The sequence below is a fragment of the Selaginella moellendorffii genome, unplaced genomic scaffold (genome assembly GCF_000143415.4).
Source record: "Selaginella moellendorffii unplaced genomic scaffold, v1.0 SELMOscaffold_14, whole genome shotgun sequence".
In the NCBI taxonomy this organism is placed as follows: domain Eukaryota; kingdom Viridiplantae; phylum Streptophyta; class Lycopodiopsida; order Selaginellales; family Selaginellaceae; genus Selaginella; species Selaginella moellendorffii.
Window position 1 is genome coordinate 1,966,746 of NW_003314275.1, and position 21,771 is coordinate 1,988,516.

The 21,771-nt window shown below is 38.6% G+C and overlaps 3 protein-coding genes across 3 annotated transcripts; 2 read left to right on the top strand and 1 right to left on the bottom strand.

Moving 5' to 3' along the window:
* Window positions 1-10,145: 10,145 nt before the first annotated feature.
* LOC9631782 (lysophospholipid acyltransferase LPEAT2) lies at window positions 10,146-12,332 on the bottom strand. Its single transcript, XM_024675456.1, has 6 exons — window positions 11,648-12,332; window positions 11,304-11,591; window positions 10,972-11,246; window positions 10,791-10,908; window positions 10,585-10,743; window positions 10,146-10,536 (listed from the first exon to the last, which is right to left on the bottom strand). Exons 1-6 carry the CDS (start codon window positions 12,149-12,151, stop codon window positions 10,372-10,374), a joined length of 1,509 nt encoding a protein of 502 aa, XP_024531224.1. The 5' UTR covers window positions 12,152-12,332; the 3' UTR covers window positions 10,146-10,371.
* Window positions 12,333-12,596: 264 nt separating this feature from the next.
* On the top strand, window positions 12,597-13,464 carry LOC9632488 (early light-induced protein, chloroplastic). Its single transcript, XM_024675447.1, has 2 exons — window positions 12,597-13,041; window positions 13,116-13,464. The coding sequence occupies exons 1-2, from the start codon at window positions 12,649-12,651 to the stop codon at window positions 13,407-13,409; spliced, it is 687 nt and encodes a 228-aa protein (XP_024531215.1). The 5' UTR covers window positions 12,597-12,648; the 3' UTR covers window positions 13,410-13,464.
* Window positions 13,465-20,204: 6,740 nt separating this feature from the next.
* On the top strand, window positions 20,205-21,018 carry LOC112346344 (early light-induced protein, chloroplastic-like). The gene is made up of 2 exons (XM_024675088.1): window positions 20,205-20,656; window positions 20,731-21,018. Exons 1-2 carry the CDS (start codon window positions 20,264-20,266, stop codon window positions 21,016-21,018), a joined length of 681 nt encoding a protein of 226 aa, XP_024530856.1. The 5' UTR covers window positions 20,205-20,263.
* Window positions 21,019-21,771: the final 753 nt, after the last annotated feature.

A 21,771-nucleotide genomic window follows, 5' to 3' on the forward strand; every position in this document is an offset into this window, starting at 1 on the left:
CCTAAGGATGCTAAGGAGTGGATCTGGGATGATCACTCATGGATGGATGGCCTAGTCTTTGAAAGACAGGATTGTGATGCAGATGGTGTTGAATCACCGATATGACAAAGGTGAATAGGCATAGCTTTAGCATAACGGGCTAATATGTTAATGGTACCTTTGGGTGTCAATCATGGGATCAGACACATGGAGCACTTAGACCAAGTGCAAAGGTTGAGTGGCATGGATGTCATTCTCAGGGCTAGCATGTCCCCAAATCTAGAATAAGACTTATGGAGGTTGTGAGTGAGACTCCTCGAAGTGGTCAAAGATATGGTTAAGTGACTAAAGTAAAATGGAAAATTTAGTCGCTTACACAATCCCTTATGTAATACTTTTGCAATTTATGGCAACATTAGTGCAGACATAATGGAACATCTTTGATGGTGGATCCTATTGTATATGCCTCTCTAGTTTATATTAATGAACCTCATATATTTGTACAGTGTTGGCTTTGAAATCTATAGATAAGATGTCAAGTAATCCATTAAATCTTCAAGTGCATCTATAAATAAAAAACAGTTGAATTGCTAAAACCTCTAAAATCTAGAAATATTTGAATTCCTACAATGAGATATGTAAGAATTTACTCTAAACTTGAAATTATATATTTGTGTACTCTTTATTATCACTCTCAAATGTTGAAGAAGAGTTTGAATCATATGGGATAAACTGTCCATTTATACCATTTTGCTTTTCTATGAGACCTGGCAAAATTCTCAAGCAAAAATGTCATTATCTATAGCAAAGAAGTTTGAAATTGATAATAGAAACTTACTTATATTTCTTACACCTAATTGTGTATACTATATGTCAAAACCTTCGTACAAATCCTATCATCAAAAGAGAATAGGACTATTTAACTATTTCAATTATGAATCACTTTGCTATTGCTTTTGATTTTTCAGTACCAATACCCACCCAACGACAAGCAATCCTCACCTAAAAAATGACCCTAATCAAAGGATGAGTATAGATATGCTATGGGCCATAACATGGGATGTGCATAATAGGTATGTATGCTTGACCATTAAAATCATCTCATCACATTGGATGCCCATCAAATGTGCATCATAGCAACATAATTATGTTGGGCCAACCAAATGTCACCACATGGCAGATGTAATATCATGTGGTACATGCTTTTTTCACGAAGCACCAGTTTACAAATAACACACCATACAATAAAGGAATCGCATCCCAAGCTCAAGGGCAAGGATAATCACTAATTATCTACTATATTGAAGGTCCTTTGAAGTCGCAAACTCATAGCTTGGCTGGGGGGAATGGATCTATTGCAAGGACGATTCACGGAGATTAGATCTCTTGATGGCCTCACCATGACGGCATGGCATGTGTACCATGTCATTGCCTCTAAGGGAGCTTGTTAACTTGAGCAAGGGTTAGTGGGCCTTGTATGTCAATTGGGACCTTTCTTTTGCTGAAATCAGAAGATGGACACACGCTATGTTTAATAGCCAGTTCGCCACAAGGATTGGGGAATTTCATTTGGATATGATTATGGTGATCAAGTACATTGGCGGTGAAGCTATTGCTTAAAGTTTATTCATCTTGTATTACTATGATCTAGCTTTATCCCACATTTATCAGGTTGAATAAAATTGAGATTTGATTTCATCAACAAATAGAAGAGGATCATGTCAAGGAAGGATGTGACAAGAGGAGTGGCAAATAGATCCAAAGGTGGAAGAACTAGAGGAGTTTAGCAAACGAATGGCTCAAGAGGGGTATATTGTAATCCATAAGTTTCGTGCTTCTTGGTGAGTGCTATAAAACCCCATAAACATTTAATGAATGAATGATTCTTGCAACCACTATAAATTATTTGATTTGTCTTGATTAATGGTGGCTGGGATCAGTGAATGTAATTGCCTTGGATAAATAAGGTTCTTGAGAAAGGAGCAACCTTTAAGTCTGATATTGGAAGTTAAAAGCAATTGGTTGATTTTGAGGAAGTTTAGTCCATCAATTAAGCTCTGAGCAATTGAGTTGAGCTCTTGTTATTTCGATTTTGCAATAGCATAGTGAAAAAGGGAAAGGGAAAGTGTAGTACCTGAATGAATGTGTGTCTGTTTGCTGAAGGAGGAGGAGGATGTACCCCACTGCCAGCACTATAAAGGTAGACTTGTCCAGAACACACCAAAGCTGCTGCTTATTCCTCCCCAACTAGGATACTTTCTCTGACGCTATTATGGTTCCATTAGCAAGTGTTTCACTCCAATCTTGCTCATCTTCACTATGTGACCCAAGCTCTCCATAAGCTGATTTTTCTGTGCAGTTTTACTTGCTCCTCCAATGATAATTAGCTTCTACCTGGTATAGGAGAGAAATTAGAATGCAAAGTTGAAGGAATTTTGAAAACCACATACTTGGCCTCTGTAAGGGATCGTAAGCACCACTCCAAGTCCTTTTCTCTTTGAGCTGCTTGACAACCATAAGCGCGTGACAACCAAGTAATCCAAAATTCACTACTAAACAAAAGTCATGCCAAGGCCTCATTTTCTACCATCGACAGATCCTTTCTCAAGTCTGCAGCCTTTTTTTGCCACTTTACCTGCGCTATAATGGCACACATCTATCATAGCATCTCATAGCATCATGGAGGCAAGTTTATTACCTCTTCATCTCTCAATGATTGAAGCTCACTTAGAATTTCATCCCAAAAAGTTGATGTTTTATAATGCCCCCTTTTTTTTCTTCAGTTCACCTGCAAACTCTCATACATTAGTGCACTTGACCAAACTTGCCAAACCATACCAGAGCTATTTCATTGGTGTCACTGTCGACTTTGTCCTCAAACGACAAACGGGAAAAGCCTTTCACTGGAGTATATTTCTATATATGTAATCTAGATAGTAGATCACAACAAAAGGGCAGGACCATAAAAACCTAATAAAAATTGAGAGAGAGAGAGAGAGAGAGAGAGCACTTGTCCAATTGATTACAAATTATCATGCCAATCCACAAAAAGCAAGAATCATGCCACTATAATTTTGCAAACATAAAACTCTCAGATATGAATAACCATAACCATTTCTAAGAGATACATCTAAACCTTGAATTTCACAAATTGAAGGGTAAGAGAATATCTATCCCCCGATGCCAATAGCACTTTTAAATAAAGAAGTATGATAACAACCATTTCAAGTCATGAGGACCCACAAAGGGCATCATACCATCCTATTTACTGCTGGTGCGAAGTTAGACATGTAGGTTCAAAGATGGCAAGTAGTTCATCACAAAGGTTTGTGGTGGCAGTGAGGTACTCACAAAGTCATTAGTGTTGCCATTACTAGAAGAAGAGAGGGAAGGGCAGCTCAAAATTGAAAAGTGGTTTTTTGTCCCATTGTTGTTTGTATGTAGTGTAGTGTAGAGTGAAGTGTAGGACAGTTTCAATGCACATAAGTAACAAATCATATCCTCCTAGGGTAGTTTACATCCTTCCCAATTACCAACTTTTGAGTGCAAGTGATGTTGTTCTGTTTGATAGCATGCCAGGATTTTGTGATGGTGGTGTCCCAAGATAGCAATATCAATAAGCTGTTTGTGGGTTGATGGCTAGTAAATTGTGTTGGAATTTTGGATCATGTTAAGCCCCTTAAAGCCACCATTAGAAAGACAATTCACAAATATTAGATCTATGGGGTACCATAGATCCACATCACTGCCTCTGGGTAGGAGCTGGTAACTCCCTTATGCAAGCACTGGCTCGAAGGTAGTGTATGTCTACTTGGACATTCTTATGTTGGAATGACACCATGGAAGAAAACCACTCATGATAGCTGGTTCAACGTGATGGCCATAAGGATTAGAGAATCTAGTATAGATGTCATCAATTACATTAGCATTGAGGCCATTGAAGAAGTTATTGCTTGAAAGTTTGTGTTTGAGCAACAAGGATAACTTAATTGCTGATCAAATGTAAAACAACTCTCGCAAAAGCCATCTCTTAGTGTTATCATATTGTAAGCATAATTATTTTGCAAACAATTGTTTTAGCTATTGTCAAGAGCTTGTGCAAAATCAGCTTTTTTTTTATCATGGAATCAAGAAATTGTGAGGACTACCACTGTTTGAGGTATAAACACTAGGCTTATACCTATTATTAGCAAATTTGTCCCATACTTTCCAAGAGCAATGGCAGATTCATTGAGCATTTTAAAACTCTTATGGCATTCTTTGATTGCCTTGTTAGAGTAAGTAAGTGATAGTTTGAATGAATGAGTAAAAAAGTAAAAAAACAAAGAGAAGAAGCATTTAGGATATCTATCTAGCCCTCAAATATTGACTCTGCACTTTTAAATAATGTCAACTTTGTGGCTTGTTTTCATTTGAACTAAAGTCAATATGGTACCTTGAAATTGAAAATCTGTCATTATTTCCAAAGCTTGAAATGTTATTGTATCAATTGTACACTTGTACCAAACCATGGAAGAATGAAAAAGCTATTCCTATTGAGACATTGATTTTGCCCTGGGATAGCACTTGCAAGTCTCTTAGCACTTCTCAAAATGCCAAAAAAATATGGGTTAGCTAACAATCCCAACCCAAGATTAATTTAAAGGATGTCCAAAAGTTGCTTGACTAAAAGGATAAATGATCCAACAAAGTTTTTGAAAAAATCCACCTTTCTATATTGTGGCAAATAAAGTAAAACAAAGCTTTGATAATTCTTTAATAGGGGGTTGACATTCCAATGCAACCTTTGGAGGAAAAACCAATCACTATCTGTTTTATTGCTCATTTTTCAAGATACCAAATTGACTTAGTTTTAAACTAAAACAAGTTGCAAACTTGAAATATATTGATGGAAGGATAAGTTCAACTTGAGCAAATCTCAATGCTTTTCATTTTATTAGCAGCTTTACTCTTTAGCTCATTTAGACCATCACTTACATACTCTAGTGAGGTGATTAAAGAATGTGATGAAACTATATATATATATATATATATATATATAACAATTATGAGACTTTCTATGATTGCTTTTAGGACATTTGGGGAGTGTTTGGTAATGCACGGGCTACTAGTATTTATATTGCAAGACCAGGAGCATTTTTTATGATCCTCACCATTTAGAATCTATGATTATATAGAAGATGATATTTGTCAAGCTCTTGAGGATAGTTGGCGTGATTGTTTGCAGTTTAACTATGGTGATAGTAAGATAACAATGAGGGATGGTTCCATGCACAAAACTCACAATGACAACTATTTTGTGTGGAATAACAATTAAGATATCCTTATTGCCTTTAAATTATCAAAATTATATATTAATTAATCTTAATCAGATGCAATTCTTTACACACGGGTAAAGAGAGGAGGTTAATCATGATATTCTTTTGGAATTCAATCCAATTTAGGGAGATTTAATTGGGAGTAAGAGATAAAAGGAGGAGGACATTGACAAAGAGGGTTAGGCTGGGCTTCACCCTTTCTTTACAATGATTAAAAGTGTCTAAAAGTGTTCTTGGAATGTTCTTGAGTGAGCATTGATGAGATTGTGAGTGCTTTGTTTCTAATGTGATTTGAAGAGTTTTGTTTATAGCTCATGATTGGCCACTTAAAACAAGACACTTTTGAGAATTTCTAGCAATTGTAAAGGAATCTATGCTACAGGGCTCTATTGGATCGAAACAACTGAGGTTAGCTAAGATTCAATTTTTGTGGGTTAGGAACAAGGTACAATTTTTATATTTTTTTTAAAATATTTTTTTGGCTAAAACAAGTCTCATTGAATAGGGTCTAAAGATCTTCATGTGGGGAGATTTTGACCAATATGAAATTGAGGAAGTGTTCAATTGAGTTGTTGAATCTATTTTTGAACTATTGCTAATTTTGTGCTCCATGTTCTTGGGTGTGCTTCCAGCCACAGCAGATTAATTCACTAATGATTAAAGTGAGTTTTATTATAGAATTACAAATTTCTCACTTAGTTTGAATAGCAAGCCCATTGATGTAGTTGTTCAAAAATTAACTATATAAAACACTTGATGAGATAATAGGACTTCAAATATCAGAAAACTATATAGGACAAAATTACATCATTTACTTTGGTATATAGTTTTATAATATAGGGTCCAAAATAATTTTCTAATGGTTTTTATAAAAGTTTTTAGATATATATTTTATACAATTTAAATATTAGTGTGACAAATACTTTTTAGTATAGTGTCTTCTATGGTTTTAAGAAAGATGTTACTCTGTTTTTCCATCAAATATTGTATATAATTTTTCATATGGTAGAATGTCTAGGATTTTGTATATATATGTGTTTAAGATATGTTAATTATATACTTAAATATAAATGTCAAAATATATTTTTGGTTTGCTTAAGCAAACTCATAGGGGGACTGGGATGGTAGTGGATATACCTAGAATAACCTTGGATATTCTAGGATATTCTACCATCTAATGGTTGTTATTCATTTAGATTAATCTTGTATTTATAATTTATAAACTTTCTTAAACCCTCTCTAGTATATTCTTTTTTATTCTAAATGGTTGATATGCAATAAGATTAATCTTATGTTTATAAATTACAAACATGCTTATAATTGTAAGCTTTATTTGATCAATTAGATTAAAAGTAGGAACAACACTATTATTAAGCAAACCAAGAATTGCTTCATGGCAATGCATAGCAAATTATTCCATATAGTTTATAAAAATAGTTATATAGTTTTTCCTATGGTTTTACATGCATTTATGATTTAATTTGATTATATAGTTTTTACATCTTTCAACCTCCTAAATGATTAATGTACTTTCATCCCATATATTTATCAACTAAGTCCCCAACCTTTAAAGTATGTCCAATAACTTATTTTAAGGTCTTTTCTGTTTTGTTTTTTACTTTCCACTAGGCAAATAGTAAAACTGGTTTTTTATCCTGCAAACTCAATTTGTAAAAGATCCATCTCTTGTAGTGGACACAAGGATTCATTGCAAATATCCCTTACACCCTAAGGGGGCAATTAGGCAAAAAAGAGATAGAGGGTAGCTGGAGAAGGCATGGGGTATAGTGGGAACTCATGGGCAGCAAGGACTTGGTGATATGAAGAAGTGTGTCAGTTGGACTGGTTTGGTTGTGGGGAAAGGTGTAGGGGTTTTTAGAGGTGCAGTCCAAGTGGGGCAGCATGATGGTGCGAACCATACGTACCATCAAACGAGATTGGGAAGGAACTGGGAGCACAGTAATTACCTTGGTTTATAGGAGGAACGTCCACATATCCATCTCATATCCTTGCATCTAATGTGGCAAGGAATGTGATCGAGAGGAGAGCAATGCACTATTATCTTAGCCCGATTTATTTTGTTTTTTGCGATGGAAATCTTTGACCTCGTGCTGACTAACAGTTATTATAACCGGCTGGGCAGTGGAGAAGTTCGCCACTCACAATCGTTGAAGAGAAATGGCAGAGGAGTGGTGGCACGTCGGCTTGTTGCAGTACTGTATTTGGTGCTTCACTGTGGCAGTTTTGTTGAGGTGGCAGAGGGTGATTCTACGACTGGGTTGCAGTTGGTTGGGGTGGGATCCAAGTCATTGAAACTGTATTCCCTATGGATGCAGAGTTCACGTCTTCAGATTCCTTCTTGGAAATTCACCTGGATCCTCTCTTGTTGGGCTGGTGTGAAGCAATTGTGGGTGGCTGGATAGGCGCTTGACTGCTGGATGTGACGGTGTCAGCAGTCTAAGGCTATGTGACGATTGCAAGCCATACGTCTATGAGACGTTGCAGGGAGCTGAGGAGCTGGAGGACTTGAAGGAATTTGCAGTTGAGTGCTGTGTGTGTCTTCATCTGCGAGGGCAACTTCAATGGCTCCAGCGACATCAGTAGCTAACAGCGTTGGTGGTGTGTTTGTAGAGTGTCTTTACATTCACTTATGTTTTGGTGGCTTTTGGGGCTGTATATGGGCAAGAGTTTGTACCGCTTAACAGGATGGTTGATCCATTTATTGCAACGGATTAAGAGCCAGCTGTCCCCACTAGGCTGACTCTCTCTCGGACCTTGTCCATCTCGTTCCCAGCTTCCCTCATGCAGCAAGACTACTGCCCACTGCCTCGTTGATGCTCTGCGCAGCAGCTCTGCAGATTCTCTGGCTCTCCCAGCTCCCTGGCTGCTCTAGACCGGCTGCCAATGCTCCACCTTCCTTCCCTTCCTTCTTCATTCCTGCTCCATTCCTGCAGAAACCAGGCCATCTGTTGCAAGTGGCAACAATCCCGGAGCAGGGAGACATGATCCTGCTCGTGCCAGGGAAGTGCAGTCTAGTTGCTGGAAACAAGGGCATTGGTAGAGGACGTGGAAGACATCCTCCACTTGTCCCAGGGTACACTATTTGCATAGCTGTTTCTCCCATGGGATGCGCAGTCTACAGTGACGCCCCCTTTCCACCTCGAGCCTATGGCAACGGTAGCGAGCCCGGGTGGTGCAGACCCATGGTGCAGCACTGGAAAGTCGAAGCGGCACCGTGGCTAGGTATATGTCGTATTTGGTGGCCACTCCGGACCTGTCCTCTATCCAGCGATCACTGCTGTGTTCATGGAGTAGTCATCGAGGGGGTCTGATACAATGAGTTCCAGGTCTTGGCTCAGCCGCATTGTATGGCTATAAGAGAGCGAACAGATTAAAGAATGCCACGTTTACAGTAAATGAAAAGTGGCAAAAATCAGAACCACGTTAAATATTCTTGGCACCATAAAATTAAACGCACACGCTGTTATGCGTTAGAGTCAACTCAAGTCACTCGAGGTCAATGGCCCGGTCAGAGCTAGCAGCCCGCCATCGTATCTTGGTTGAATATAGGTATCTGCATGAATCTTCCACGTGCCACATGTACTATTTGTACTATTTCTAACCGTCACCCACCCAATCCGCATTAGTTCAAATATTTTATTATCATCAATATTCTTGGAATGAAGCACATTAAAATAAATAAATAAATAAATATATATAAATATATAAAGGATAAAGATGTAAATTTATTTAACTTAATGTTTTTCATCTTAATCAATACAATAATAGTTTTAGATATGGGTTATAATACAAATATAAATTGGGGAATTAATAATACTTTACTTTATCATGAAGTTAGAGATATTATTGATGGAATTCAACGAATTGAAACTAGAGTTAATAGATCTAATTATGATTATCCCCCTAATTATGAGGATTGGGAATCTGTGAATCTTGGTAGAGGATCTGCTCTAATATTGTTTGAACGTTTAGGTGGAAATCCTCCAAATTGCTTAGTAGGTAATGTTTTCAATGATAAAATTAGTGGTAATACTCTTAAATCTGGTATTCAATATTTAAAAAATATGTATAAAAATGAAATAATTACTGCATGCTCTAGCATGTGTGATATTAAATCTAGAAATTATAGACTAAGATATGTTATTGATGAATGGTGGAACAATAGCTATTTGATAAAACCTTTATCAAAAGATAATCCAAATTCTTTATATATTAATTGTGATAATACTCAAAGTACATTATATGCTAAATTTCCAAGAGATCATTTACTAACTAATGAGTTTTTAGTGTCACCAAATGGGAAAAATATACTTTATATATTATCAAATTGTAAAATTGCATTATATTCTGGAAAAAACCGTTTATGGATTTCAGATAATGTAAATATTTATTGGGGATTATGTAAACTTATACTCCAAGGAGATGCTAATCTTGTACTATATACAGAAAAAAAAACAAAAATGTGGTCTATAAATAAATATTGTGTAAATTCACATTGTAAACTTCTTACATTTATTACTGTTCAAAATGATTGTAACCTTGTAATTTACTCATCTAGTCCATTAAAGGAAGTGTGGTGGGCAACAAATACACATACTCATCCAGGTTGTATTAAATAAAATTTAAAATAAATAACAACTTTTGAATAAAAAATTTTAATTGAATTTTTTTAAGTCACATATAACACCTTTATATTAAATTGTAGCCATGGTGAAGTATTAAACTTAATCTAAAAACTTATATTCTAATATTGTTGTATGATGTCAGTTTGTTTGCAGCTGGGAAAGAGGCCCACAGGAATTTAGGCTCATGTATACTATCGTGATATTTAGAGGCTCAAGTATTCTTATTTTATCATTTTCCAATTATTTAGAATTTTTATATTATACAAAGCAAACCAAGAGTTGCACAGAATAGCAAACTAAATCTTCCAGCATGCATTAGCATGATTTGTCAATTCCATTTTTCTCTACAACGACATCAAGATTCACAGCCCTTTGCATGATAACCTTTGGCCCGTACTAAATGAGAGGAGGCTATGGAAACCTCCAAGTCATTGTACCTCGGGAAGCTGGTTCACGGGAGCTTTCAAGAGATTGGGATAGGCAGCCAGGATAACTGCCAGGTACTCTGGATTCATCTGAAGAAATTTCTTGAACTCGGCCCAGCTGATAACACCATCGTGATCCATGTCCAGACTGTTAAAGAGATGCTCGATCTGCGAAGGATTCTATTAGACTCGGCTCGTAGAAGATAAATAGGTCACCTGGATGGCCCCCAAGCTTGGGAACGTCTGCACCAAGGCCTGCTCAACTTCTTTTCTGGAGAGAAACCCATCCTTGTCTTGGTCGCACGCATAAAATGCAGCTTCGATTGTAGAAGAGAAAGCCGTGTGCGTGGAGATGAAAGCCAACCCTGCCATGAACTACAAAAGGAGAAAGTGTACTATTGGATGAAATGGAGAAGCTATACCTCTCTGAAGTTGACGTAATTTTTCTCGGAAGTGTCGAACATCTGGAAGACTTGCATGGTATATGGTGTAAGAGGAAGATCCAGCGCCTTGAGGAAATCCACAATGTGCAGAAGACCGCTGGTAGAAGTGTCAGAGAACTGTTAGCAGCGGAAAATTCTAGTAAAATGCGAAACCATGTACCTGTGAGTTGTATCCATTGCGCTGAATTTCTTGAGATATGCTTCGGCAGTCTCGTAGTCAATATGGAACAGCTTTTCCATCCGAGAAAGCTCGGGTAGCTGCCCCGGAGGCAGATGCAGTTTCTTTGCCATGACCGCCAGTTTCATGTCCAAGAAAGTATGCTCCGTGCATGGAACGCCCAACGAAGCAGCCATCATATGCCGCACCGTCTCGGTGAAGTGGCGAGGGTCTTTGAGATCTCGGAGGCCGGGTTCCACCACTGGAAGGTATTGCACCTGATAAGTAAATCGCTTCCAAAAGGTTTGAGGAAAGAAACAAAGCAAAACTCTTACCTCCATGAAGTTGACGAGCTGCGTCATCAAACGAAACATGACATACGGCAGGCTTCGATTCACCCATGCCGGACTGATGCACTTGTGAGGATATCGTATGCACATCGGCTGGATTGGCAGGCCTTGAGCGAACGCCCCCGTCTTGAACGATATCAAGGCCTTTCCATTAGTCGTAGTTCCTTCTGGAAAGATGAGTACGTGAGGCCACTTGTTATCGATGGCGCGTCGCCGGATTTGAGCTGCTGCGTCCCTTCTCGACCTGCGAATGGCTCTGTCCACTGGAATGATCTGCGAAAAATGAAAGTTCATGGAAGTTCTTCGCTTTAAAGCTTTAAGTTCTTTACCTGGAGCGCTGTAAGAAAGAGACCCACGATTGGAAGCTTGGCATTCTCCTTGGCGCTCAAGATCACTGGCATGTGTGAGAAAAATATGTAGACCGGATCCAAGAAAGATACGTGATTGGAGACGACGATGGGGGCCACGTCCCGAGGAGCCGGAGTTCCTTTGATCGAAATCCAGACGTAACCGAATGCGAACATCGCGATCCTTGCACAGATTCTCAGGGGCCAGAGGAGAATCCTTCTCCAGCGCGAGAATGGCTTGTAAAGAGGATCTTCGACGCCGATGAGTGCGCACCTCACCGAGCAGTAGGCCAAGATCAATGCCGCCGCGAGAATTGCCAGCCGGAGGAGAAAGATTGGAAGCATGACGATCGTCTTGAAAATCTCCGATGGACTAAAACCCAAAGACTCCCCCTGGAACGGATTCACGACCGCCTCGGGGCCGATCGGTGGCCGCTTGCCAAGGGGAAATGCGTCGGCGGCATCCCGCTGCCGATCTTGGGCCATGGATCGATCCCTAGAGTGGAAAATCTACCTGTTCAAAGCCAGAAGAGATTCAGCTGCCGCGCACCATAGATCACCCGCCGCAATGCCACTGCGCATCCCTGGAGAGAAGAGGACGATCGAGCACGATCGATGAGAATCTCGCTATGGCGCTCAACGCAAGCCACGAATCACAAAAAATTAAAAAAACTTTGCTTTGCAATTAACGCTGTCTTTACATCTACCGTCGAATTTCAACGATGAGATTCGTTTTGCCGTTAGACGAATAGACCCCCGGGATCCTTGTTCAAAGAAATATACTCCCCAGCGATACGTATTACCGCAAACATCGCGACACATTGGCGATTTCTTTATTCGACACATAGCGCCGGGTTCTGCCACGTGTCGTATTTGCTAGTATAAATTCTCGAGTCCCGTAGTGGAGGAAATATCATAGCATACACGCATTTTCTAGCGATTTTCTTGGCGATCCTTCAATCTTCTGAGGCTTTTCTAGCAAGATGGCACTCGCAGTAGGCACTAGCATTGCAGCAATCCCTTCCTCGCTCTCAAAATCCTCTCTAGGAGCGGCCGCTCACAAGTCTCGATCCAATCGCTCCTTGACCTTCCTGCCAGTGAGAGCTTCGTCGGATAATGGCCGACGAACCCCTGGAGGAGGCGATGGGATCAGCAGCGTTCTGGACCAGACCAAGAAGGAGATCACCCGCGAGGACGTGCTCAAGAACCAGGCCGAGAATGAGTCGGAGAAGAAGTCCGTGTTTGGAGCGGTGCCATCGTCCGGAGCATTGTGGCCTAGGCCTGAGATTGAGAGGCGGCCAGAGACGGGCGATCGATCATTTGCGAGCTTGATGGCATTCGATGGCGCTGGCCCAGAGACGATCAACGGCAGACTGGTAAGTCCCTCCCTTCTCCAAAGTTCAGGATCCGTGGAGTCCGTTGTTCTAAGTTTATTTTTCCATTGATACAGGCTATGGTTGGAATCTTGTGGGCATTTGCTGTGGAGAGAATGACGGGACAGACGGTGGCCGAGCAGCTCTACACGCCAGGCAACTTCGGCTTGTTTAACTTCTTGGCGGTCGCACAGCTCTTTGCATACGCGTCACTGGTTCCCATGTTTAAGGGAGAGAGCCCCGATAGCCGATCCTTGGGCCCGTTTAGAGCCATGGCGGAGCGCTGGAATGGGCGGACTGCCATGCTTGGCTTCCTCGCTCTGGTGCTCACGGAATTCTTCACCAAGACCCCAGTTTTTCACATGATGTGAGTGACCTGAGAGTCTGTAAATTTTTGTTCATTAAATTTTTGTTAATATTTTTAAACATAGTTCTGTAATGGTGCTTTGATCGTGATCTCCCTTCCCCTCTCAATCTGATTACTCTTGCTAAAGCGCTCAAACTGCTGCATTATGATTTGTCTTTGCGAGATGTTGACTGCTCGGCTGGCTGTTCTGGCAATCTGCTCAGCGGGCTAGAAATCTCAGTGGATTTCACCTTTTTCGGACTCACACAACGCACTAAAAACTTCCATCACCATGATCGAGCACTGGGCGCGTTGATAGTGGAGTAGCCAACTGTAAATCTTTGATTTCTGCAAAATAGATGGCTTTAAGAGATCGAACGTAATAAAAAATGCCACGTTTACAGTAAATGGAAATTGACAAGAACATCAGAAGCATGTGTTTATCTACTACCTCCTGTTAAAATTTGTTCTGATTTGCAATATAGAGTCCTATGTGGCAAGAAAAAAAGATGATGTGGCAGAGAGGGGCAAATAGTAGAAAATTTCCAAAGTATGAAAGCCCATCATACTTGTTTACTTAAAAGTGCTATTGGCATTGGGGGATAGATATCTTGTTACCCTTGGATTTTTAGAAGGATGTCTTAGATGTATAGTTAGGAGTTTTATGTTGTCATTGTGCAGCATTGGGAATGAAACAAAGAGAGCTAGCCCCTTGAAAATACCATTTTCCTTAATTTGGTACCCAAATCTTTTGTTTCAGATACAACATGGTGGCTTGATTCTTCACTTATGATAAGTTTCTTTCTTGCAAGTGGAGACATTCGTATGATTCTAGCGCTTACATGTACCAATATACTTTTGTGTTTGTTCCTTTCTTCATTATTACGAGTGGAACCTCTATTTTTTTCAAAGAAAGCCAGTGATTATTTTGGGATACAGGAAATCATGGTGCTTTTTATCTTTTGCTACCAGAGTTAAAATAAGTTCTTTGGTTAGGGTATATTTTTGTGTCACAACTTTTAATGGTAGTATGTTAATGGCTGTCTAGAAGAACCAATTTCATGTTCCAGGTAAGTTGGAATCACAGCAGCAGCAGCAGTAGCAACATCACTAGCGAGATGCACTCAAGGCTGCACAAAAATTCTCCACTAGTATTTTGGGAACAGTCACATGTACATAGTGGCAATGGCCAGCATCATTGAGTAGGTTGGTGAGAGGGACAAAGACAAAAATCTCACAAAGGACAGGAAAAAAGATCTTGTGGGATTGCCCACAAACAGTGAAATATGTTTTAAAAGCTTTATGGAAGAAGACTCACAATCTGGAAAAAAAAATGGTAAAAAAGCTTTCTTTCAGAGGTGGAAGGATTAAAAAGGAAGCTCATGAGCAAGGTTGTTAGCTTCAATTTAACCCAATTGACAAGTATGATGGAAATACATGAAAATATAAAGGAAGAAATTTAGTTTCATTTGTTTCCATTTCTTCCAATTTGAAGAGTTTATGGTGATTTGGTAGAGATTAAACTTTGAGATATTATCTTTACTACCCTCCTCACATCACTAAACCAAAGGTATCAATTTTTGTTCTTTGTTACTCATAACTCTTTGGTATAATATTCTCTTTTTTAATATTATTTTTTGTGTCTGAGGTGTAAGAAGTTCTATAAGGTTCTCTTCTTTGAAAGACAATACTTTGTTGTTTTAGAAAATCTCAAATTACTAACAGTTCTATTGTTTGTTTGGTAGTTCCATTTTTTTTTTCTTTTTTTCTTCTTTTTTCTTCTTTTCTTCCATTAACTCACTATGAGTGGCTCTTTTTCATTTCAAATGTTTTGTCATTGATATTTAAATACACTCCCTCAGCTGGATAAAAGTGTGGGAGAATCAAAAAATAAAAAAAATAAAACAAACCATATACATTAATCAAAATGTCAATAAAATGGCGTCAATAGTTAACCAAAGTTTTGCTGTTGGTCAAAGCCCAAGAGCTGATACAAATTCTTCACTACAATTAGATTACAAAGCATATGATTTTCAAGTGAAGCCATTTTAAAAAAAGGACTACTCACATTAAATAATAATAAAGAGCTTAACAACATGTTTTGTAATAGATTTGTGCATATTATGCAAGAATCATACACTATATAGTGTTGTCTATATATATGCTGCCAAAGTCATCCTTGCTCATCCTCTTGCTCACTACTGCCTTGAACAACACTTTTGTTGAACTCGTTAAACAATTATATGATGCTATTGATGCTGAAGCTGTCATTTAAAAAAATATCGCACTAGTGCTGAAGCTGTCATCCAAAAGAATGTCACCACCCCTATTTGATCAAAGAGTTTGATAAAAAAAGTTTAATGTAAGTGAATGAGGATATAACACCTAAGTATTGCATTTGAAACTTTGATTAGCTACCATAGAAAACATTATTATAAAATCGTTGGTGAGCAACTGTTAGGTATTTTGCTTGAAGAATATTCAATATCATTACCTTATACTGGCTGGCTAAAAGTAAATAAAGCTTAGATGCTCAGATAGAGAATTATAATGGTTTGTCTTTACTGCACTTCATCCAAGCAATCAACAGTATTGGATGTTTTCCTACTTAATATCTAAAACTTTATTTCATAATGGAACTACAATTCATTACTACAATCAATATAAAATTTTTCTACAAAATCTAACTCTTCTTGCATAGCAATCCTGTTTATCTAAAAATACAGAAAATTAAAAAAAGACAAAAATTACTCAATTGTTGAATCATTCTATTGAAGCTACCTCACAAATCCAAGCCAATGATATAAAATTTCATCTTCTTAGAGTCATGGTAACTTTCACGTTTACAACGAACCTTGAGGATATAAATTTTTGAACACACAGCATCCAAATATGCTAAAAAAATGTCATAATTCTCATCACGCATAAATGCCATGCTAGTAAATTAGTTATTTCTCAAGCAGCCTCCTAAACGTAACTGCCTAAACATACTGATTTTCAATATTCTCGATACACACATGCAATGTATACTTATGATCAACCTTCTAAATCTTTGAATCACATAAATTACACAACCAAACATCTTCACTTGCACTTAAGACTTTTTTGCCATATTGTCTACCATTAACAACTTTTGTACAAACTAGATAAGAAAAATTATTTATGCAAATATCTCTGATGTTAGCAATAATTCAGTAACTATTTGAACTCTCTATAACCTTGAGATTAAGTCCTATCATTTCTGATATTGTTGTTATGTGAACAGTTAAATTAAAGCCTAATGACCCAGTGATATGGATGAAACTAGTGGAATCTAATATTACTAAATACCATACACGTAATCAAGCTACAATCCCTAGATTAGCATCAAATAAAACTATTGAAGCTTCTATAATAGATATTGACTTCCCATTGTATTCTGATATTTTACCATCTTTTACACAAGAATTGTTTCTCTCCTCTTTCAAACTTTTCATATATTGTTTACCCTTTGTTTTCAACTTTGAAGTCCCAAAGACAAACATCAATGCTCCTTCCTGATTTATCACTAAGATATACTATCCTCTTCTTAATGAGAGCCCCAAAAGCCTTGCATATAACATTTGTCAATTCAACCAATGTAACAACATCAATCACATTCATAAAAGCATCTAGTTCTATATATAATACTTCCAAAATAGTTTTTCTATCCAAAACAATCTTTGGAAATCCTACATCATCAAGTTGAATATTGTACACCATACTCTTACTTACCAACATTGCCCATTTTGATTTAAAAGGAGTATATTGATTTTTCGAAGGTTGTATGCCACCACTACTAGAAAACATGTAAACCTTATCCTAAATGATATTTGAATGTAGTGATTTTACAACTACACCAAAACAAACGACACAAATTTTTAAAAACTTAATGGCGACAATATCAAATGAGAATACAAATTTGCCAAGACTATATTTTATAAGTCTTTCCTTGTGAGTCACTCTTCTAAGTATTTTTTATCTCTCTTATGAGGGACTCTTTCATTCCATGCCTCCTAGAATTTTCTCCCTATAATAAATTGGATGTAACACAATTAATATTTTAATGACACAAACATGAACTTTTTTGAATTCCATCATACATATATTTTTTCATCTGAAATTCTAGACTCTTAAAGAAATGAAAATTACACTCACTCCTTTATACTCCTTTATAGCAATAGCTTTGTCAAGGATATGCTTTCAAACCCCACATTCCATGTAAAAACATTGGAAATTATCAAAGAATAAATAGTTAATGGAAAAAAAAAAAAACAAACATATACTTACTGTTTATTGTCAATCTCACAAAATGCATAATCAATAAGTTTTATGAGGCTTTTTTCTCGAATAGACCAAAAACTAATTGCATTTGTTATATAAAATGATACATATACTTCCATAACTTCATTTCTATCAGTTATACAAGTTTTTCCCACAATAGCATCAGGTTTGGAATCTAATTTTGTAATCCTCAAAACAATTTCCTCCTCTAGTTTTTCTCTGATATTTTTCAGCCCATCCACTATACACTTTATTCTTCAACATGAACTCAAAAACCTAATATGAACAAAACTACTTGTTATAACAAAATTAAATCTTCAAGAATAAAAACATGGAGTTATGCATCCAAGTTAATTATGAGAACTGCTCATCCTTTGTTGAGTATGGCAAAATCTCTCGATTCAAAGTTCTCTTTGTTCAATATCTTTTACTAGGTTGTAAGTTTCATGGTGCAATGCTCTTGGTTGCCATGGAATCAGGGCATGCTGGTTGTGTCCTTTGCTCTCTATACAAGGATATCAAGAATGTTTTTAAACTTATAGTATGGCTAAAAATAAATGTGTCTCATACTTTGTCATGATCTTTGTTAACTCAATACAAATATATAGTGTATATGATCATGGGATAAAATTTGAATATACTGTCACTGTGGATCCTTAGAACTTTAGGGGATAAATGGGGATAAAATAGCCATTAAAGATTCTTTCATCAAGCAATTGGCTAAAGGGGAGAGAAATAAGGTGCGCTACATGTGGTATTGGAACAAATAGCATGCGTTCGATTCCCATTAATTAGTAGCTATTTAAAAATATAATATACCCTTGAGCAAAGTATATTCATACCCTTAAATTTAAAATTGTACATATTGGGCATTTATGTGTGTGTCTTTCTTCTTATGTGGAGTATCCATGAACGAAGGTATCCACCATAGAACTGCAGTATGAGTGGATAACTAATTGCCCCATATGGAATAACTTGTCTACATAATAAATGTTAGTTTCTCTAGGCTCAATAAAAAGTTGTTAGTCAATAGTCAATAAAAACATTGACATCTCTAAAAAGGGGGTGAGTATAACACATATGATCATATGACCAATTTTTGTTGTGTATACCCCTCTCCACCATATCATTTTTTTCTCTTGCCATGTGGGTATCCATGTTATCTAGGAGGCTAATCAACCCTAGCCCCTCTTGCTCAAAGTCTTTGCAAACAAGCCAATTCATCAATTATTTGAGTGGGGTGATAAAATAATGAATTCACATGTTATTATAGCAAATGTTGATGAGGGCACTAACCATCCCCATTCACCCATATGTCTTGCAAAATATCCCAAATCTACCATATGGCCTGCCTAGGCAAATCCCTCTAAAAAACATGAAAGTGGCTACAATAGGGGAGGCTAAGAAATCCAAGGCTACTAGCTAAAAAGACTAACCAATTTAGCTTAGAACCCTAATTCTTTATTGCATTGCAAAAGTGTGAGAGAGGATGATGCAATGTGCTTAGAGAGTTGGGGATGATCATGTTTCCACTGCAAGCCACTCAAACACTCTTTATTGCTCAGCTTTGTTTGGGGCCATAGCAGGCTGTCCTACTCCAGAAATCTCTCATCTCTCAATCCTCTCAAAAGAACATTATGATTCCTAACTTCTCAAGATTCAATATTACTATTTTAGGGCTACTATTCACTATACTTAACATATATTTTCTACTCCTAGCTAAATCTCCTAAAATAGGATTGCAAATCATCCACACTTTTGGGCACCCAAATCACAGGAATATTTCAGTGGATCTCCTCTCGCCCTAGTGCCACATGTGTCTGACTTTCTATGGATGATACTTCTTCTCTTTTTGGTTTTCCCTAGAGTTTTCTTCTTTCTTCTAAAAATCTCCATGTATGTGAGTGAGTTGAGATACTACATTTTTGCGCCTCAGCATGGTTTCAATGAATTCACCACAGCTGAATCATCTGATTTTGCTAGCTAGCAAAAGGTGGAAATGTCAAGTGGCAAGCCCTCAGCTGAATGATGAGTTTAAGGGTTCATGGTAAAGGTAAATATTGTAAGTTTCTCATGCTTCAACACTGTAAACTACTATACCTGGTTGTCTCCAAGGCCCCAGGACTCAGTAAGACATGGGAACATGTCAAGAGCACCAAGAGCTGCAGGTCATGCCTGTTAGCAAAGACTTGGCAGTGAGGCTTGGTTTGTCGGAGAAAGTATGAACACAGCATTAAAAGAGAAGAAACAAATACCTACTACTTTCTCAAGAGGCCAGTCTGAGTTTTCAACAATGAGAATGTTTTGCCGTTAAAAGAATATACCCCCACGATTTTATGTGTTAGAAGAAATATACTCCGATGGTCCTCCCAGGGATACGTATTACCGCAAACATCGCGACACATTGCGAATTTCCATATTCGACACATAGGGCCCGATTCAGCCACGTGTCGTATTTACAAGTATAAATTCACGAGTCCCATAATGGAGGAAGTATCACAGCATAGCTCTAGACATCTACCAAAGCTCACACAACGCCTTTTCTATCTTTCAATCTCCTGAGGCTTTTCTAGCAAGATGGCACTCGCGGTAGGCAGTGGCATTGCAGCAATCCCTTCCTCGCTCTCAAAATCCTCCCTAGGAGCGGCCGCTCCCAAGTCTCGATCCAATCGCTCCTTGGCCTTCCTGCCAGTGAGAGCTTCGTCGGACAATGGCCGACGAACCCCCGGCGGAGGCGATGGGATCAGCAGCGTACTGGACCAGACCAAGAAGGAGATCACCCGAGAGGATGTGCTCAAGAACCAGGCCGAGAACGAGGCGGAGAAGAGGTCCGTGTTTGGAGCGGTGCCATCGTCCGGAGCAATGTGGCCGAGGCCGGAGATCGAGAGACGGCCAGAAACGGGCGATCGATCATTCGCGAGCTTGATGGCATTCGATGGCGCTGGCCCAGAGACGATCAACGGCAGACTGGTAAGTCCCTCCCTTCTCCAAAGTTCAGGATCCGTGGAGTCCGTTGTTCTAAGTTTATTTTTCCATTGATACAGGCAATGGTTGGAATCTTGTGGGCCTTTGCAGTGGAGAGAATGACGGGACAAACGGTGGCCGAGCAGCTCTACACGCCAGGCAACTTCGGCTTGTTTAACTTCTTGGCGGTGGCACAGCTCTTTGCTTACGCGTCGCTGGTTCCCATGTTTAAGGGGGAGAGCCCCGATAGCCGATCTTTGGGCCCGTTTAGAGCCATGGCGGAGCGCTGGAATGGGCGGACTGCCATGCTTGGCTTCCTCGCTCTGGTGCTCACGGAATTCTTCACCAAGACCCCAGTTTTTCAGTGAGTGACCTGAGAGTCTGTAAATTTTTGTTCATTAAATTTTTGTTAATATTCTTAAATTTAGTTTTAGATCGTGATCTCCCTTTCCCCTTTAATCTGATTACTTTCGGATCCTTGCTAGAGCGCTCAAACTGCTGCATTATGATTTGCTTTGCGAGAAGATCAACCATGTTGACTGCTCGGCTGGCTGTTTTGGCAATCTGCTCTCAGTGGATTTCACCTTTTACGTACTCACACAACAGGAGGTCATGAGCTGCACTAAAACCTTCTAGCATTCGGGCAATGCTCTCGATTTATCTGTACCATCACAGTACTGGGTGAGTAGCCAACTGCAAATCTTTGTTTTGTGCCGAATAGATTATCGAACGGATTAAAATATGCCACGTTTACAGTAATGAAAAGTGGCAAAAAAACGGCGTCTGGCTAATCCAAAGCCTTTGCGAGCTATAGCCAGTTCATTGGTTATTCGGGTGGAGATAAAATAATAAACGCACATGCTGTTATATTATGTTTGAGCAAATGTGATGGGATTTGAATGTCGAAGAAGATTACCTAGGGGGTTCTCTTCTTGTTTTCTCTTTGTTCTCCCTGGAGTTTCTTCTTTCTTCTAAGGATCATCACGTACGTGAGCGACTTGAGATCACAGGTACTACTTTTGCGCTCAGCATGGTTTCGATGAATTCACCGCCACCACCAGGCTCAATCGTCTGATTTGGCTAGCTAGCAAAAAGTGGAGATGTTAAGTGGCAAGCCGTAT

Excerpts from the sequence above, each read along its gene's own strand:
- LOC9631782 (XM_024675456.1), bottom strand. The coding sequence starts at position 12,151 with ATGGCCCAAGATCGGCAGCGGGATGCCGCCGACGCATTTCCCCTTGGC. Across the intron at positions 11,592-11,647 it reads TCTTTCTTACAGCGCTCCAG|ATCATTCCAGTGGACAGAGC; the intron begins GTAAAGAACTTA and ends CATTTTTCGCAG. Across the intron at positions 10,744-10,790 it reads ATTACGTCAACTTCAGAGAG|TTCATGGCAGGGTTGGCTTT; the intron begins GTATAGCTTCTC and ends CTCCTTTTGTAG.
- LOC9632488 (XM_024675447.1), top strand. The coding sequence starts at position 12,649 with ATGGCACTCGCAGTAGGCACTAGCATTGCAGCAATCCCTTCCTCGCTC. Across the intron at positions 13,042-13,115 it reads AGACGATCAACGGCAGACTG|GCTATGGTTGGAATCTTGTG; the intron begins GTAAGTCCCTCC and ends CCATTGATACAG.
- LOC112346344 (XM_024675088.1), top strand. The coding sequence starts at position 20,264 with ATGGCACTCGCGGTAGGCAGTGGCATTGCAGCAATCCCTTCCTCGCTC. Across the intron at positions 20,657-20,730 it reads AGACGATCAACGGCAGACTG|GCAATGGTTGGAATCTTGTG; the intron begins GTAAGTCCCTCC and ends CCATTGATACAG.